The 19,358-nt window shown below is 43.6% G+C and overlaps 1 protein-coding gene across 1 annotated transcript in view; it reads left to right on the top strand.

Annotated features, from left to right (window-relative positions):
* Positions 1-2,329: 2,329 nt before the first annotated feature.
* Positions 2,330-19,358, top strand: part of ANKS1A (ankyrin repeat and sterile alpha motif domain containing 1A) — a 155,438-nt gene continuing 138,409 nt past the window's right edge. Inside the window, exon 1 of the mRNA XM_054025507.1 lies at positions 2,330-2,562. Within this exon, the coding sequence (XP_053881482.1) occupies positions 2,390-2,562 (173 nt within the window). The 5' untranslated portion in view covers positions 2,330-2,389. The remainder of the gene's footprint in view (positions 2,563-19,358) is intronic.

Below are 19,358 nucleotides of genomic sequence, written 5' to 3'. Positions count from 1 at the left end.
CTGCTATTATCATGAAATACAAATGACATCTCTCATTCATTGCTATTGTGAAAAAGATAGGACCAGAATGATTTAAGATGGATATTAGCCTCATTAGTTCAGTAGATCTTTTAAACTACCTTAATGTATTAAAAAAGACTTAGAATTAATTTCTCCTTAGTTATTTGTATTTGTTAAATGTAAGGATTCTTCTACAAGTGACATACAAAAGAGCATGAATAATGCAGAGGTAAGATTACAGCATGAATTACTGAAGGAGAAGGATTGTATTGAATCTAAACATAGGTATGCTGGTATAGTTTCCATAGTGCAGACATACCGTTAGAATTGTCTAAAGCCATGTCTCCACTACAGACTTTGATTGATGCAAATTATGTCAGCATACACCCGACAAAGTTTGTAGGGGTGTGTGTGTGAAGTGTGGTTGGTGTTCGGAATTAATTGAAGATTATGATCTGCTAGAGCCTTCCTATGGAAGGGTGTGCCTAACACAAACTGTAAATTAGATTGGTCATCAGGAACCTGTTGATGTAGTTTGCTTTAGGTGGGGTTCATCTGAAAGAAAGGGGGCTGAAAAGTGAGCCTAGCAGGGCTAAAGATTATTTGGGTTTCTGTTGGACTTTGACTATGCTATCTCAGAAGCGGTTGAACTCTCTTGATGATTGTGCCAGAAGGCTAAACCTCAGGGCCTATTCCAGTGCTATTTTTTGCCATGAGATCGACTATGAATAGTGTTGTAGCTAAAGCATAAGAGTAGGAATCAACAGAACTAGGTTTGGTCTTAATCTCTGTATGATCTTGGACAAGTCATTTAGTTTCTGACTCAGTTTCCCCAAGTGTAAAATAGGAGTAAGAATACCTACCTTACAGGGAGATTGTGAGAATTAATTCATTTGTGGAAATTGCATTGAGAGCGCCAGACTGAAGGTGGTCAAGCAAAAATATGATAGGTTGAGCAGTAGAAAAACCCCATGCTAGCTTCTGGGGAAGTCCAAAAGTAGGTAGACAAAACTTAAATGTTTTAATGGTGTTTACATACAGCCGTGAGCTAGATATGCTGAGATGACACAAAACAAGGTAATTAGAACATCTGCCTGCCTTGAGGATTCTCCACTGAAGCTGAAATATCATGTTTCAAAAACATGAGGCAGCATGTTCCTTTAAAAAAAGAAAGATACGATTATTTTAGTGCTAGTGAAAGGTGCTGGCTTGACTGCCCTGGAGGTTTCTGTTTATATGTACAGCAGCTACAGTCTGAGCAGCATCAATTCTATTTTTTCCCCATGTTACTTTGCTGCTGTCCTTCTAATCTGAGTTGAAGGGACTGGTGCCCAGTGGACTTGGAAGGGTGCTTAGTCTCTGGTCTCTGCTGATAAGACTGATAACAAGGCACCAACTCTGGTGGTGAGTTTTTGCCCTCCCAAATCATATCACCTATGCAAGATACTAATCTGATTCTTGGGTCATACTTGATATATGATGCTTCTTGTGGGCTAGGAGGCAGAGGTGTTAATGTACTACTGGAGGATGTGCCTTACATTTGTCTTAGAAGACAGGTAAACAGTCTAATTCCTTCAACTTCATTCCTTATGGGACATGGAACCAGATCATTATTCTTCCCTTTTTATTAATGTATGCAAATGTCATCATGGGCTCCTTGTATCAGCTTTCAGTCATGAAGCAGGAGGTCTGGGGATCAGGCGTTCCCTGGAACAGGAAAGCGATGCATTGGACACTACCTCTGGCATGTAGGTTTGAGGACCAGGCAAGGTCACTACTGCAGAAGAATTGGGGTTTTGGATGCTATCCTTGGTTAGGATGGCTGAGCTTAGTAACTGCTACATTTCCTTTGTTAGACACTGAATTTCACAGGCACTTATGCATTTATTATCATCCCTACAAAGGCCCCACCCCCTGGCATTATTCCCAATCCCTTCATCTCACCTCTGGGTTGGGATTTATACTCTGATACCCCCCCAGAATCTGGGGTTATTCCCTGCTTCTAGCTACAGGGGGAGCATCTCTCAGCCCCCGATGGGGGTGGGGTTATGTATTGCCCCGCCCCTTAGAGGGCGTGGTTACATCGACCCTGCCCCACGCCGAGTAGTAGTATTCATCGCCTTAGTGTGTGGGCGTAGCCTCTCCTGGAGCCGCCCCTCTCTGGGGGCGGAGCCCCTCCAGGTCCCTTCCCCTGCTGGGCGGGAGCCCTTCTCGGTTCCCCTTGTGTGGGCGGAGCTTCCCGTTGCTGGGGGTGGGACCGGCGTGGCCCCGCCCCGGAAGGACGCGCCGGGGCGGGCGCTGGCGGCGCTAGGTGGGGGGCAGGCGGCGGTGGCGGTTCGCGGGTGCCGGTAGCCGGGGAGTGCGGGGCCCCGGCCGGCGGGGCCGGGCCATGGGGAAGGAGCAGGAGCTGCTGGAGGCCGCCCGCACCGGTAACCTGCCCGCCGTGGAGAAGCTGCTCTCGGGCAAGCGCCTCAGCTCGGGCTTCGGCTCGGGGGGCGGCAGCGGCGGCGGCTCGGGGGGCGGCGGCGGCGGCGGGGGGCACCCGCTCTCCAGCCTGCTCAGGTGGGTCCCGCTCCGGAGGGCAGCGCCCGCCTCAGCCCCCTCCCGGGGGGGGGGGAACGGTTGGGGGCGGGGTCCCAGAGGGCGGCGGTTCGGGGGGTAGGGGTCTGCGCGGGCGGCGGGGCGGGGCGGCTGGGCGGGGGCTCGCGAGGCAGGCTGCTGGGCCACTCCAGGCGGTTGAATGCCTGGTGGGGGGAGGGGTGCTGGAGCCGAGTCCGGGGGTCTGTGTGGGTGGTTGCTAGGGTACCCGTGGGGGACCGGGAGTACCTGTGGGCGGGTAGGAGTTCAGCCCTTGGAGCGGGTGAGGTTGGTTCGCAGGCTGCTTGGGGCAGAGTGGGGGGCTATTGCAGGTGGGTTGGGAAATCGGGGGTTGGGGATACTTAAGGAAATTTCCTCTCTGTCTCTGATTGTCCCCTGACTCCCCAGCCAGGCTGGGCATACCTTCTCCCCGCTGTAATTTCTGTGGTTTTCAGTCATGTTGCTGTTTAAACACTTGTATTACATTAGTTCCCAGTTAGGACTGGGGATCAGTTATGCTGGGGGCCATGGTCCTTTGCCCTGGCTCTGAATGGTCTGTGATGTGTAATTTACCTTGCTTTGTGGCTTTTCAGCTCTTTGTGTAGCTGCTTTTCTTCTCCTTCCTTTCGTGTAAGCAACTCACAAATGGCCATTGCATTTCTCAGGTCTGGTCTATACTACTGAATCGGCGGGTAGAAATCGACCTCTCGGGGATCGATTTATCGCGTCCCATCGGGACGCGACAATCGATCCCCGAATCGGCGCTCTAACTCCACCAGCGGAGGTGGTAGTAAGCGCCGCCGACAAAAAGCCGCAGAAGTCGATTTTGCCGCCGTCCTCACAACAGGGTAAGTCGGCTGTAATACGTCGAATTCAGCTACGCTATTCACGTAGCTGAATTTGCGTATCTTAAATCGACTCCCCCCTGTAGTGTAGATGTACCCTCAGGGTGCAGCTCTTTGCAGTTTTCCTTCCATGCGGTTCCAGTCCCGCTGTTGGAAAATGCTGCGGATCCTGTTCCCTGCTATCCTTTCCCTCTGGCTGTTTGAGCTGGAGGAGGATGGCCTGAGAGTTCAGGGCTAGGTTTGCTTGCGTGTCACTTGGTGGCATCCTTCTGAGGTAGGGAGGATCTTTCTTCAATATCTGTGGCTAAATTTGATCTGTCTTCCCCTCTACAGTGGCAAATAGACTTGCAGGGCAGGGATGGAATCTTAAGAGGTCAAGTCTAGCTTCATGGGCTCAGGCAGGACCAAGTAAACTTAGACCACCCCTGACAGGTGTTTGTCCAACCTGTTCTTAGAAACCTCCAAAATGATGGGGGTTCTGGAATCTCCCTTGGGAAACAATTCCAGAGTTTAACTATCCTAATATTTTTTTCCTAATATTGAACATAAATCTCTCTTGCTGCAGATTAAGCCCATTACGCTTGTCCTACCTTCAGTGGAGAAAGAGAACAACTGATGCCCATTCTTTTTATAACAGCCTTTAATGTATTTTGAAGACTGTTATCAGGTCTTCCCCTTGGTCTTCTTTTCTCAAGACAAAACATGCCCATTTTTTAAACCGTTCCTCATAGGTTAGGTTGTCTAAACCTTTTATCATTTTTGTTGCTCTCCTCTGGACACACTCTAATTTGGCCACCTCTTTCCTAAATTGTGGTGCCCAAAATTGGAGGCAGTACTCCAGCTGGGGCTTCACAGATGCTGAGAAGAGAGGGACAATTCGCTCCTATCTTACTTACAACTTTCCTGTTAATACACCTCAGGATGATATTAGCCTTTTCCACAGCTGCTTCACATTGAGTTATATTCAATTTGTGATCCACTGTAACCCCCAGGTTGGTTTCAGCAGTACTACCACTTAGCCAGTCATTCCCCATTTTGTAGGTTTGCATTTGCCTTTTCCTTCTTAAGTGAAGTGCTTTGTGCTTGTCTTTATAGAATTTCATCTTGTTGATTTCAGAAGAATTCTCTAATTTATCAAGGTCATTTTGAATTCTAATTCTCTTCTCTAAAGTGCTTGTAACCCCTCCCAATATCATGTCATCTGCAGATTTTATAAGCATGCTCTTCACTCTGTTATCCAAGTTATTAATGAAAATATTGTATAGTACTAGATCAAGAACTGGCCTCTATGGGACATGGCATTGGTCACTGTCGGAAGACAGGATACTGGGCTAGATGGACCTTTGGTTTGACCCAATACGGCCATTCTTGTGACTTCACTAGATATGTCCTCCCAGTTGGACAGCAAACCGCTGGTGACTACTCTTTGAGTATGGTCTTTCAACCAGTTGTAACCTTGTTGAAGTTACTATAAGGTGAGTGCACATTTCCCTAGTTTGCTTATGAGAATGTCACATGGGATTGTGTCAAAAGCCTTGATAAAATCAAGGTATTTCATGTGAACTGCTCTCTCTTCCTCTCCTCCCCCCCCACCCCCCCAAAAAAAGAAAACAAAACCCTAGGCCAGCAGCCCCTGTCCAAGAACGAAGTTAGTTTGGTTTGGCATGATTTGTTCTTGACAAATCCATGCTGACTATTCCTTGTAACCCTATTGTCCTTAAAGTGCTTACAGATTGCTTGTTTAATAACTTGTTCCAATATCTTTACAAGTATTGACGTTAGGATGACAGGTCTATAATTCCCTGGGTTCTCTTTGTTCCCCTTTTTAAAGATAGGTACTGTTTGCCGTTCTCCAGCCCTCTGGGACCTCATCTGTCCTCCATGAGTTCTCAAAGATAATTGCTTATGGTTCCGAGATTGCTTCAGCTAGTTCCTTAAGAACCTTAGGATGAATTTAATCAGGCCCTGCTGACTTGAATACCTCTAACTTGCCTAAATATTCTTTAACCTGTTCTTTCCCTGTTTTGCCTTACGGATAATTGTTGGGGTAACGCCATGTCAAGGTTCCCATTGAGATGAACGGCAGGGAGTCAGTGAGATGAGTTGATGAAAAGCAAAGGACGTTTGTTTGCCTGCTGTAAATATTTCTGGTTTCTCCCCACAAAGTGTAAACGTTGTATGTTTGCTTGGGTCAAACTTTAATATACAAAACATAGAGGGAAAAGAATTGACATTTGCTGCTTCTGTTCTGGGTCAGAAAGCATTCAAACACTTTGGACCTGTCTATGTTAGGAGATAGATGTGTTTGAAAATATGTGCACCTCAGTTAAATGCATACCACAAAAGTATCATCAATCCCTTGTTCTAGCTGCAGCAGCTTGATCACACTTCTTTTCAACATGTGATGGTTATGATGACCCTTTCTATGTCGGTAGGATGATGGCTTGCGTTATACAGGACAGGGAGGCAGTGTTTGACATCTGATGTGCTAGCTTGCTGTGTATGTGCAGTCTCAGATGCTCAGACATGTGCATTTTTGAGCATGAATGGTGACAACTAAAAAGTGTCAAACTGCTGTTGAGCAAGCTGTTTGCTCCCACGTATTCAGGATCTCTCTAAAAATGACCATGCTAACAGAAAAATTATTATAGACTCCCTTTTCCTCTTCACAACTTTCCCAAGTCCCTAGAAGGCCAACTTCTAGCCAGGCTTTTGAATGTGTTTGTGACACAAGCCCCAATCCTGCAAACACTTAAACATGTGAGTAGTCCCATTGAATTTAGTGGAAGAATTCGTGTTCATAATGTTACTTGCTTGCAGGAATGACTTGTGATGGAGCTTGTAGGCACACATCCATGTTGGAAGTCGGTGGGGTACATGGTCCCAAACCGTAATGTGGATTAGGCTTTTATATCCATTTGCATACTGCACCTGGAGGTAGTTCAGCAACTCAGGTTCTGCTCTTTGTCCTGTATGCTGGAAGCTGAATTTAAATTGAAATATGAGATTGGGGATTGACAGTAGCTTAGAAATTTCCTTGGTCACTTCTAGTATCCTGTTAATTTACCTTTTTGAATTTTTACTTTGGATCAGATGGATCCAAGCAGGAAACTTTTGTGTGCTAATTTTATGGTTACACAATGTCCTTATGAACAGCAGTTACTAAATTTACCTGCAATAGGAGGCATGGGAATTGTTCAGGGTGGAGTTGGGATAAGTTGGGCAAATGTCCAATATAGATTTGATTCTGCAAAATGAACTTAGTTTGTGACTTGAGGGGCTCACTTGGTTTTATGTGTGACACTTCCTTTTCATATCCTGGGACTGACATGACTATAGCAAAACTGCTTGAGGTTTTCAAAAAATTGATAGTGATAGAGGAGCTCTGACCTGTGGAGTTTTGTCATCTTCATAGCAGTAGGCACACTCCATCTTTCATTGCTGCTGCATAAAGGGGACTGAATGGGATCCCTAGCATTACAGGTGGGATTGATTTTTTTTCAAATAGCAAGACTGAGTGGCCAAGTGGCCTCAGAGTATCAGAGGGATTGGGTGCAGTCTTCCCTGTGTTTGTGTGTCTGTCTGTGTCATCCTCTTTCTGTTGTGGTCTGTTTTCACTCTAGCCTATGAAATTAACTTGTGTCCCTGCCGCTAAGACCTGAATGACTGCTGACTTGTTCATTCCTCTCAACGTTTGTAATCCTTCAGGAGCATCCCCATGAAGTGCAGTCTGTGACTTCTCTCTGTTTCCTGGGGGCAGGGAGGTTGTTTAATAAGTGCTCTACACCAGCCATGTTCTCAATTACATTTCACTCTACTGTGGCTTGCGGTGCTCCCATTAAAACAACTACAAGGGTGTGAAAAATAGCAACACAAAACAAAATGTAAATGTCAGCCTTGCCCTTGATATAAAGCTGAAGGGGCAGATGAAAAGGCAATAGGAGGGGAAGGGGGCAGGTGAGTGGGGGTGGCAGGAGATCGCTTGGGCAGTAAAAAATATTGTATTAATTCTAGGGAAGGCTATAGGGTAAATCACAAAGTAACAGGCATACCTCCAGCTCATGTGTGTTTTAATCCAGAAAATATATCCCAGTACAACAAACTCGGGGCACCATGAGAAAACATCAAAGAACGGCTCCTTCAACTGTAAATGTAAATATAAGAAAAAAAGTATACACGGTTATTCTCGAACTGATTGTCAGACACCTGTTACTTAGTGATTTACCCTACAGGGTACCCGTTCTTTGATGTTTTCTCATGGTGTACTGAGAGATATTTTCTGGATTAAAACAAATATGAGCTGGAGGTATGCCCAGAGGGGAATTTCACTTTAAAGATAACATAAAAGCATGCCCAGGGAAGTGACTCAATGGGAGAGAGGTCTGAGTACCACCAGTTGGGGCTGGTAATCGTCTTTATCATGAGTGCAAAGAGCAGGGAGTGGTTAAAGAACAATACACTTATAGCGCTAAATATTTTATGGTTCCTTCGTTTGTGTGAGTTTAGAATAGGGATTTAAAGTCATGTTTGAGTGGTGATGTACCTTACTGAGGAGAACTCAGGCTAGAAAGAAGGTCAACTGAAGGTCAGCTGAGGACCACATTAGCAATGCTGAAGGAGTTGGTGGGGTAGACTAGCCCATGCTATTGAAGCAGCCAAATGTGACTTCCTAGTAGTGGATCATCGGGGCAAAATCAGGCATTGGGTAAGGTAGGACTTTCCGAGTCCTAAGTCACTCGTGTGCTTTTGAAAATTGTACCCATAGTGCTGGGTTGGAGAAAGCTGCTGTAAGATGGAGTGGTGCAGGGGAGATACTGGGGTGTGTAGCATCTGGACCTTCCTTTCTAGTAAGAATAAGGGTTGCTGGGGGACCAAGTTAGGAGCGTGCAGGCTGCACGTTGCGGGGCTTTTGCCATGCAGATCTCTGAGCATTACAAATGATAGGGGAATATCACAGCTCTTCTCTGATGCAGGGTGAGGCTCTGAGTTGTGGAAGGACGAGGATAAGTTCCCCCCACTGTGTTTTTGCCAAAGCACTCTTGAGGCAGGGAAGGCATGAAACAAGCTTTCATTTTCTTGGGTAGCAGCCATCTCTTCCCTGTGTCTCAGGTCAGCTGGGTTATCCTCAATCCTCTTTTCGAAGTTCTTTCTGGGTACAGGATTGCAAGTGTTCTTTTTCATGCCCCATGGTTTCTCGCTGTAACTGAGTTCAGGTCTCGTCTCTTCAGGTCTGTACATAACTTACCAGTTTCTGCTTTTTCCACCATCTTACTTTTTTGGACCACTCTTTAGTGTGTTGTTTGAGGGAATGTCTGGCTGTTCTGGGCATTGTGCCCAGTTTAACTCTTTTGAAAAGGATTGTCCAGCATTCAGATACTGCATCTAGCAATGGGCATTCTGTCTGTAAATAAGCAATCTGGGAATTTTCCTTCACACAAGATTCCTGGGGGAATTCCAGAAACCTAGTTTTGAGTCCTGCAACGCCTTCTCAATAGTAGAAACAAGAAGTAATAGGAGACTTCAAAGAACTGGGCACGAACTTGGGCACCCTAAGGAATAAATGGAGAAATAAGCTTGTGGACATGGTACAGGAGGCTGGGTCCCTGCCTAGTGCTTAGGTGAGATGTCTAGAAAGGTGGAAGTTAGGGGCTTCTAAATTAATAACACCACCTAGCTCTTGCATGGCTTTGCTTCAGTAGTTCTCGGAGCGCTTTACATTGCCCCCATTTTACAAATGGGGATGTGACTTGCCCAAGGTCCCCCTGCAGGCATTGGCAGAGCCAAGAATGGAACTCAGTCTCCTGAGTGCCGGGGCAGGCTCTGCTTCTGTAGTGTCCACTATTTTAGATATTGATCTGGTGCCTCTGATCTCAGAGTCCTTTACATAACACAGAAGACTTTCTTCATCTGCCTGCCGAGAGGCAGGCACATTTGGGTTGGTGGCCAAATGACTTGCTTCAGAGTAGCAGCCGTGTTAGTCTGTATCCGCAAAAAGAACAGGAGTACTTGTGGCACCTTGGAGACTAACAAATTTATTAGAGCATACGCTTTCGTGTACTACAGCCCACTTCTTCGGATGCATATAGAGTGAAACATATATTGAGGATGGATATATATATCCATCCTCAATATATGTTTATACATACACACACACACATACAGAGAGCATGAACAGGTAGGAGTTGTCTTACCAACTCTGAGAGGCCAATTAAGTAAGAGGGGGGGGGGGAAAAAACTTTTGAAGTGATAATCAAGATAGCCGAGTACAGACAGTTTGATAAGAAGTGTGAATACTTACAAGGGGAGATGGATTCAATGTTTGTAATGGCTCAGCCATTTCCAGTCCTTATTCAATCCTGAGTTGATTGTATGACTTGCGTTATGCTGTGGCATAGTGGTATGGAAAGGGAATCTCTGGCTAGGACACTGGTGCAAGCCTGTATAAAAAGTGCCAAGAGGCTGCTAATGCCTTAAGAGAGCATGTGTTGGTCTTTAGTCTCATCCTGAAGGCATCTATGCAGTAAATTATATGGAGCTCTGTTTTTTCCTACCTCATAAGGATGATGGGCTGAGCGAGAGCCTGCTGGAATTCAGCTTTGAGTTTGCAGAGACTGAGTATTTCATATGTGATGCTTAGATCTTTCAGCCATACCCTCCAGGGCAGTCCATTTTAAAATGAGATGAATAGGTTGGTAATAAAATCACACAATTCCTGCTTAACAAAATGATGCAGGTATGCAGGAAGAGAGCTCTGATAGGCTGTGATATGACAAATGTGGAGAAAGAAATGCACAGGTGCTGTTAAAGATAAATCCTCTTCTTGAGATGCATATGTTCCACTATCTAATACTAAAATATTAGGCAGGTAAATAAGCTTCAATGCAAAATTAATGTGAATGAACAAAGAAGTAACCAAGGAAGGAGGATATAAGAGAGGGTATGGAGCAGCAGGTAGAAAGCTGTACTTAATGGACTACGGAAGGAAAGTGTGGTTAATGGAGGCGGAAAGGAGGATTGGGCTACTAGTTTTCCAAACTATTATATAAAGCACATGTCAGCAAAACCGTACTCCTGTTACTGTCTCCTCATTGGTGCAACACTCCCCAGTGTGACTTGCTAGGACTTCTGGTGGTACATCCCATGGTTCTTTGAGTTGCAGTAAGCTGAGCCACTCTCCTTTCCCAGTGAATGTATAGAAGAATGAATCCCTCCTTTGAGGCACAAAAGGAGGGGGAAGTGGGTGGGGAACTGTGAGAAGGTGTTGGAGGGCCATCAGCACTCAAGTATTTTAGCCTGCATCCTCACTGAAAAGCACGTGGGTTACTGGTCTGCGTGAAAGTGGAACCCTGACTCTAACCCATATCCCCAATTGGGCCAGGCCGTGATGAAAGCACTACTTAGGTGAGGTTTTGGTGTATAGACAGGGGCGGGGAGTTCAGGGCAACACCCAAGTAAAAAGCCTGGGTTAACTCTGCACTAAAGGCACACTGAAATCACAAGGAGAACTGTACAAGAGACATAACTTGAAATTTTCAATGTTCTTTACCTCTGTGTTCCCAATGGAAGGTGGCAGGCACATGTCAGCTCCCAGTATGGAAGGGAGGAGAGAGGGGAAAAGCAGGATCACACCAAACCAGGTGATGTGGAGATTACTTGTGCAGTTGTCAGTTTTAGTGACTTTCTAGCCCTAAGCTCTGAAGTGGCAAGAAACAACAAAACGCACAGCAGCTTTTCAGTTTTAAAATGTGATTTGTACTTGTGAAAAGTGCCAGCTGGACAGACCTGCAGGCTGAATCCTCTGTTTAAAGGTAGAGCGTAGACAGTGGCAGTACAATTCTATTAAAAAAGAACTAGGAGACAGGAAAGGGAGTTCAGTTCGCATGTCCAATGCAGCCGTTGGCTGTTGCTGAGATTGCTAACAAGGGGCCAACTGTAGACAAAGTTTAGTCATGTTTTGTGTAGGTTTAAAGCCAAGCCCCATTTTCAGATCCTGATTGTGCAACATGAAGCCAGTGGACTTCCTCACAGGCTCAGAAGTCTGCTAAGCATGGATCAAATTGTCGGATTGCTGGTCTGCATACACTGAGGTCTTGGCTCCTTGACTATATAGTTGCTGCTTCTTCCTCTCCAAAACATACCTCATGTCCTTCATGTAACATGAACATAAACATTTCCTGCTGACCAGTTAGTGTCCAGAGATCATCTAATCTTAAACCAGCATAGTTTACTACTTATGTAAGTAAAAGGAAGTCCAAGGAATACAAATGCCTTACGAATCAAACAAGTCAGTGGCTGGCTTGAGCAGGATACTTCTGCTTACAACTTTCTTTTCATCTTCATTGGAAAATTCTGAAGCAGGAAGCAGTGAAATGATCTTGTGGTCTAAAATATCTTGAGTTGTATTCAAAAAGTTTTAGCGAGGCTTGTAACAGTAATGGAGTATTGCTTCTCAGCCAGAACCTTCGGAATAAGCCTTTCATTTTGGTCTGCTGGTGTCAAGTGGCTGTGAATGTTGGCTGGCAGAGGGGAAAACTGAGGTTGTTTTGAGCCGTGGACTGTAAACTGATATAAAGGAGAAACTTCTGTTGTAAATTAAGAGCTTTCTTGCATGTGTGTGTTGAGGGAAGGGACTCAGTTGCTGCTTCACATAAGCTGCAGCAAGTGTGTTTCACTCAATTTTCAGTAATACTAGCAAGTTTCCTTTGGTTTAGGGAATAACATAGGAGACAGTGTAATGATTAAACACTGAAAACAACTTCAGACAGTCCACATGCAGTTACAGGCAGAAAAGTGTCTGGTATTTTTATTAGTTCTCATTCAATTTACCAGGCAAAACATGACTAACTCCTAGTGCTGCAATGGTTGCCTATGATCTGAAAATCTAGCTGAGATCTTTTTGCCCATTGCACTGTCCCTAGAAATAAAGATCACATGTTAATCACACTTGATTGATAATTCTGCTGATGACACGAGTTAGACTAGACACAGCTCACTCAGCTGAATTGGCTCTGTGCAGCTAATGAGTGTTAGCACTTTCTGTCACTAAATGAGTAGGAATCAAAGGACCATAGAGAGCAAGGGGCATGTTCTGCATAAATATTTCTGCAAAAATTGTATTTGCCTATTACAGCTACAAATGACACTAAAAGGAACTGGAAGAGATTAGAAAAAAGTGCTTGTCCTTATTCTTTTCAGTTCCTTTTTAGCTTATGATGGCACTTTCTCCTGCATAGTTTGTCTTTCTCAATCACACAAATAGAAGAGAAGAATATCTGAAATAGAAAAAGGTGGTTATGAAAGCGACAGTTGCAGGTGAGAATCGAGAGCATGTGTAGGACCTTAATTGGGTTTTAATTCACTTTTTTGAAGCTAACTAGCTCTCAAGGGAATGGGTAAACCTGTTAGGGCAATTTGTTAGATGTTTAATATACTCAGACTTCCTGAAAAAACAAACAAACCATGAGATGCTTGTACTGTACAATCAAAACAATATTGCTTAATATGTTCATGTAACTTCTTACAACAACCAAACAACGTAGGTCCTCTGGCTTCTGTCAAAAGGCAAGGAAGTTTGGACCTGTCACTGTAAATGGTACCATGTTTGGAAAGCATTTGCATTGTTTAAATGTGGCTCTCCTCTCAAACTGGTTTTGGACTATTAGTTGGCCAGTGTGAATGGGGCCGAACATGTTTTAAAATGTTCAGAGACCTCTAACTGAGCAAGGCTCTACAGATTTCAGGCCATTTTCTGAAAACTGGTTGTAATCTGATCTGTGTCAAACTGGCAGTGGCCTTAAAACCTATTTGTGGTCACAGGATCTGGATAAGATTCTGCTCCATCTGTAGTTAAGATAGGATTCTAGCTTTGAGATTGCTCCCCTATTCCTAGGTGCAGTGGTATCCAGTATGGATAGCTAAGATTTATGGTGCAGTGTAAGTGCTGCAATATCTCCCCTCACTAGGCTGCTGCTCTCTTCTAGACTCCAAGGTCCAAGTTTTCAGAGTGCTGTGTGTGGGGAGGAGGGAACAATCAACAAAACTACTCCCCCTTCAAAAAAAAGGAAGCTGCTCTGAGCACATAGTTAGCTCATAAAATAGCTTTATAATAGAAACGTGACAGGGGTTTCCCTGAACCTTTCTTGCTTGGCACTGCTAGTTTAACAATAGCTTCTCACTCAGTTGAACTGTGGAGTATTCCATGCCCTGTCTAGCAAACAGTTGTTAAGTAGGACAGGCTTCTATTAGTAATAATACTCTGAGCAGTTCTGAGTACTAGTATTGCCACAGGTCTTAGGTGTGCATTGATATGCAGTCTCCCAGCTGACACACTTCCCCTGTGAATTGTTGACTTGAAAGCACTTTTTTTTTTTTTTTTTTTTTTTTACAGTTCAGGAAGGCTGCAAGGGAGTGGTTTTTTTTTTTTTTTGTTTAAAGAGGTTTGTATCTGGGTGACTTCTTAATTCAGCTTTGCAGCATTCTGTTTGCTCACTGATCTATGTAGTTTTATGTTAAGCATGAGCTTGTGGTTGCAGCTGGGACTTGAGGTCTGGGTTCAGTTTCTGGCCCTGTCACAGACTCGCCGTGTGACTGTAGAGAAGTCACTTAATCAGTGCTTCAGTCAGCGCATGTAATCTGTAAACGGGATAGTTCTTTAACCTGGGGATAATTCTTCCTGTGTGTCTTTTCTGCTTAGATTGTCAACCCTCTGGAGAGGGGACTGTATTATTTATACAGCATCGCACACACATTTTGAGCTCACGCGAAGATCATGTGACTACTAGTGTCTTCTCCCTGTATTATAAAACCGTGTTGGGAGAGGAAACCGATATATCAACCTGTTTCTAGGTGATACACACTTATATCTGTAGTCCAAGGTTTTCTGTAATGCGAAGGGCAGGACCCTGGTATCTGGGCCACTTACTCAAAGACAGTTTCTTAGCACAGGGTAATGGAAAGTGCTCTGATGCTACACTGAATTAGTGAGAGTGATGTTGAAGCAACTTATGAATCAAGTTCAGCTGCTCTGCTTTCAATTGGCAATATCTATGGCACAGAATATTGAATGGTACTTGGCCTGTTCCTCATTACCTCTGAATACAAGAACCTTAAATGTTTACATAGGCAGAAATTTAAAACGTCTGTGACTTATTAATCAAGTGCTGGCTCCACAAGGTACAAAAAAGTACTAGTTGGAAAATATTCTTTTGATATTGCTTTGTTGTCAATCTCTTGCCACTCTTGCAATGCCAAGAAAAATCTCCCTGAAGTTTCAAATGTCAAAGGACTTCAGGTGTTCTGGAATAGAGTTCTAAAATGTTACAAGTCGGAGGTGGAACAAGCCAGAATACAGTAGCTTAACATAAGTGCTTTGCACTCGGATACAAACTTCTCATCAGAGGATTTCAAAGTGCTTTACATGTACAGTATTTCCAAAACTTGTCCAGTTTGCCCTTAGCCTTTCAAGAAGGAACTTTACCGTGGACTAAGATGTGACATGAGAAATTGCAGGTGGGTTGGTTCAGCTTTGGTAGAGGGATCAAAATTGTGCTTGCAATAGGAGGCTTAATTCTTCATTATGGAGAGAGATGTATCTCTCAAGTATCACAGCATCTCTGTGACTATAAGACTTGCATTACAGCTGGGGAAACTGAGGCTGATGTCTGCCAAAGGTCAGTTAAGGCAGGAAGTAGGACGAGAAGTCCTCTGCTCTGTCCACTAAATCTCATTCCTTCCCAAGAGTTTCCTGTTGCTAAAGTTCTTGCTAGTAATACACCTTGTATAAGGCTCCCTGGTCTCATGCCACTGGCAGACCACAATGAAACAGTTTTTTTTTATAATGAGCAGATCACTTGGGTCCCAAGTGTCTTTCAGACACTGAGACTGGGTCTTGTTACTCTAGCCACAGGCTGCAAGAAGATCTTAAATAAATGGAGGTCATTGGCTAGGGATAACTGAGAAGACTGTTTACTGCCATGTCCATGGTCACAGAGTTTTGCCTTTTGGTCCTGACAGTTTGGTTAAAATGCCAGACACATGCTGAAATTTGTATAATGAAGCTGTTAGGATTGGGTGCACTGGTGCTGAAATAACCGATCATTCTCTGCAAGTGCTTGCATTGGCTTCTGGGTTTGTCCTTGCTGGTTACAAAAGGGGAACATTCCATCTGAACACATGCAAGATTCCCTGATGGTTTTTTTTAATTTGTATGCCATGACTTATTCTGCCACTGAGTTGTGTGTGGGAATTTCAGGACTGAAGCCACAGCTATGCATGTAAACAAACATTAGATACTTGAGCAATTAGATACTGACATTTCAGTAGACTTCTGTTTCCCTCTGCTTTCATCTCTGGGCCTGCAATCCTGAAAATGAACATATGATACTGCAGTTTCAAGTACAGCATGAACATCTGGCCAAGAGTGCTCTATGCTTTACTTGGAAGTAGGAGCTTTGTAGAATTCTTTGATAGGCCTTAAAAAATGCATCTTTTGGCAAACTGCCTTTGGTAAATGTGGGCTGCAGGAAGGGTTTGGTTATGGCAGCCCAAGGTAGGGTGAATGAACCTTGTTCTTGAGGCATGTTCCCTGCTGATTGATCCAACTCTGAAGGGAATGTACCCAGTCTTTTCTGGAGGAAATAAAAGGGCAGTGTGGCTTGTTGTGAAGTCATGAAGAAGAGTTAAGATGGAACATGCTGTTCAGTAATACATGAGGGTTCCCTTAGTCCTTCTCTTGCCACCATCTAGGGAAGACATTGAATTCCCAGCTGGTGTGGTGATACAGCAGACCCTTGTGGTGGAAAAGTGCCTTTATGCTGGAGAGACAGCCAGAAATTTAGATCTTTCTGAACTTCTCAAACTTGATGAGTCACTTTGTACTCTGGGAAGCTTGAGATGTAGAACAGTCTCCGCTTTTACTGTTGATTAGTGAAGTGAACCTCTTGAGGCTCTTCCCTAGGAGACGAGTGGCTTTCAAACCTGCCAAAGAGAAGGGCAACTGTCTGTCCTTGCCTGATTCTTGCAGGCACAGAAAGGAGAAATAACTTCTGCTGGTGCAAAAGTCCTACCAGGTAAAACGTACATGTTCAAAAATAGGGCCGATTATTCTGTGTAGAGTAAGGTATGTTGGAATATGTTGCTACCGTTTTCAGATGAGACAGCACTGAGATTCTGACTGCTTGTGGTCATTTGGGCCTTTCAGGTAGGTGTTAATCCTGGTATTTTAGCCAAGTTTCTAACAACTGCCTATGCAGTTTAATTGGATACAGTCTTTCACTTTCTGTGTCTAACTCATGTAGAGTTGCTATCTGTTTGTGAACAGTTCTCCTGCTTCATTTCAGTAGTGGATGAATCAAGTCCTATTCAAAAGCACTTTGTGGTGACTCTGGATAACTGGTGCACTAAATGACTTTTTCCACCATGGATCAAATTCTTTATCCCTATGTTTATAGATTGGGTAAACTGAGGTGCAGAGTTTAAGTGACTTACCCAAGGTAATAACACCAATCAGCGACCAAGCCACGAGTAGAAATCAATAGTTTTGTTGTCCAGTCTCATGTTTTGTCCACTGGACTGCACTGCTTCCTTGTCGTTCTTTAAATCTGAGAAATGACATTTCCAGAACAAAAAGATGTCATTTGCAGTCATGTGGGAAGCGGGTAGGTTGTCTGCTTGATGTTCCTTTCAAGTCTTCTGCAAAATATAATTGGCTCTTTGCAAACTAGTGCATTATAGGGAAATGGGATCTTAAAAACATCTCTGTAGGAATTCATGCCTTTATTTGTCTGTAAAGTGCTACTTTTGTCTGTTAGTGTCTAAACCGTGTGTACCCATTCACTTATCACATGCAATCTGAACTGCTCAACACTGTGACGCAGGCCCTATGTAGCTAAAGATGAAGTGGTAGGGCCTGTGCTTTCATGTAGAGGGCTTATTTTGAAAAGACTAATATTTGAAACAAAACATAAAAGGCATTGAAAGCAAATGACGCAGGAAGTAGAATGTTATTCTGATGGACTTAGTTTTGCGCTGTCAAGGGTCATTGTTGGGGTGAGAGGGATAGAAAGAAAAGTTGGTAGGATACCAAAGAAGCTGGGTGAATGACATGGTGTGCAACAGAACCTGCTGCATGTCGATCACACTTGTGTTCATTTGGGACAAAATGAATCGACTAAGCAGCCCTTGGAAATCTCCATGCATGAATACAGAGGAGGAGGAAAGTCAGCTAAATGAAGATGTAGCAAGGGATAAAGGAACACCAGAAGATGAGTATGGAAACAAGGAGAAAGAAAGTACTTGTACTGATTGGAGTAGTAGTCAGGTGTGTGTTAGTGAAAAGACTATACCCAATCCCTCTGGAAAACTGGGTGGGGTCTGAGGAAAATAACTGAAATGCTCGTACATGAATGCACAGAGTCTGGGCAATAAAATGGAGCAACTAGAACTATTGGTGCAGGAGGCCAAACCAGATGATATGAGGATTACGGAAATATGGTGGAATAGCACTCATGACTGGAATACAGGTATTGAAGAGTATGTGCTGTTAAAGAGAGAAATAAAGGCAAAGTTGGTAGGGTAGTGTTGTATAACAATGGTGCAATAAATTGAAGAAATTGGAAGTGATAGTATGGACAAAGCAATCCGTTTGCATCAAAATCACTTTGGGGAAGGAGTGTAAAAGAGGTTCTAAGGGGTTAGTGTTAGGGGTCCACCATAGACCCCCTTGGTCAGACTCAGATATGGATAGTCAACTAATATTACTAGAGATAAATACTGCAGGTTGAGTCATAATGGAACACTTTAACTTCCCAGATATAGATTGGAGAATAAGTTCTACTAATATTGGTTGGATCCACTTATATACCTCAATGTGATAGATGACAGTTTCCTTCATCAGACTTTCACTGAGCTAATAAGGGGCGCTGGAATTTTAGACTTGGTTTGGTAAGTAGTGAGAACATCACACAAGGGCTGGTGATAAGAAATAACTGTGAATCGAGTGATTGCAAGTTGATTCAGTTTAAATTAAATGATACGATAATCAAAATCAGGTTGTCAATTACAATTTTTGATTTCAAAGGGCCAGACTTTGAGAGATAAAGGGAATTAGTTAAACAAGTCAGCTGGACTGAATGGCTCGGGAACTTTCTTTAAATCAACTATATAAAAACTGTCTGCAATGTGTATCCCAACCAAAGAGAAACAGCTTGTAGGGAAAGGTTCTAGACTTATCTCGATGGATAACTTACTTCAGAAAGATTAGACGTAAGCAGAGATCTCTTAAGGAATGGAAAAACGGGTTGATCAGCAAAAAAAGCGACATCTTGGAGATTAGAAAATGTAGGAATAAAGTGAGAATTGGTAGAAGTCGAGCTGAAAGAATAAATAAGAGGTTTTTTAGTTTATAAATTAAAGCAAGGATGAGGTTGGGCTGCTGTGCAGTGTGGGTGGAGAGGAGATTAAAGATAATGTAGATATGGCCCAAAACCTGAATGAATACTGTACTTTGCCTTGGTTTTCGGTAAGGACGATAATATAGAACATGGGCATGAAGGCAGGACAGCTGATGGAAATTAGTGTATCAAAACAGAAATGACCATATCTGAGGCAGATGGAAAACTCAAAGTGTAATGTGCTCAAAGTGGGGGAACCAGATTATTTCCAACCCAGAATACTGAAAGATCTGACACATGAGATTGCTATTACAGTAGCAAAGATTTTTTAATACATTTATCTATTCGGGGGTAGTACTGTGTGATTTGAGAATAGGTAAACTTTGTACCAGTGTTTAAGAAAGGGAGGAAGAAGTGATCTGGGCAATTACAGAGCTGTTAGTCTCTGTAATTGCAAGACTTTGGAACAAATTGTGAAGCATAGAATAATTAAATGCATGGAGGTAAACAGAAAAGGGGATGTAACGCCAGACTAATCTTATTTCCT

This window comes from Malaclemys terrapin, chromosome 4 (assembly GCF_027887155.1).
Source record: "Malaclemys terrapin pileata isolate rMalTer1 chromosome 4, rMalTer1.hap1, whole genome shotgun sequence".
Taxonomy (NCBI): Eukaryota; Metazoa; Chordata; order Testudines; family Emydidae; genus Malaclemys; species Malaclemys terrapin.
This window is presented reverse-complemented; position numbering and strand designations above follow the sequence as displayed.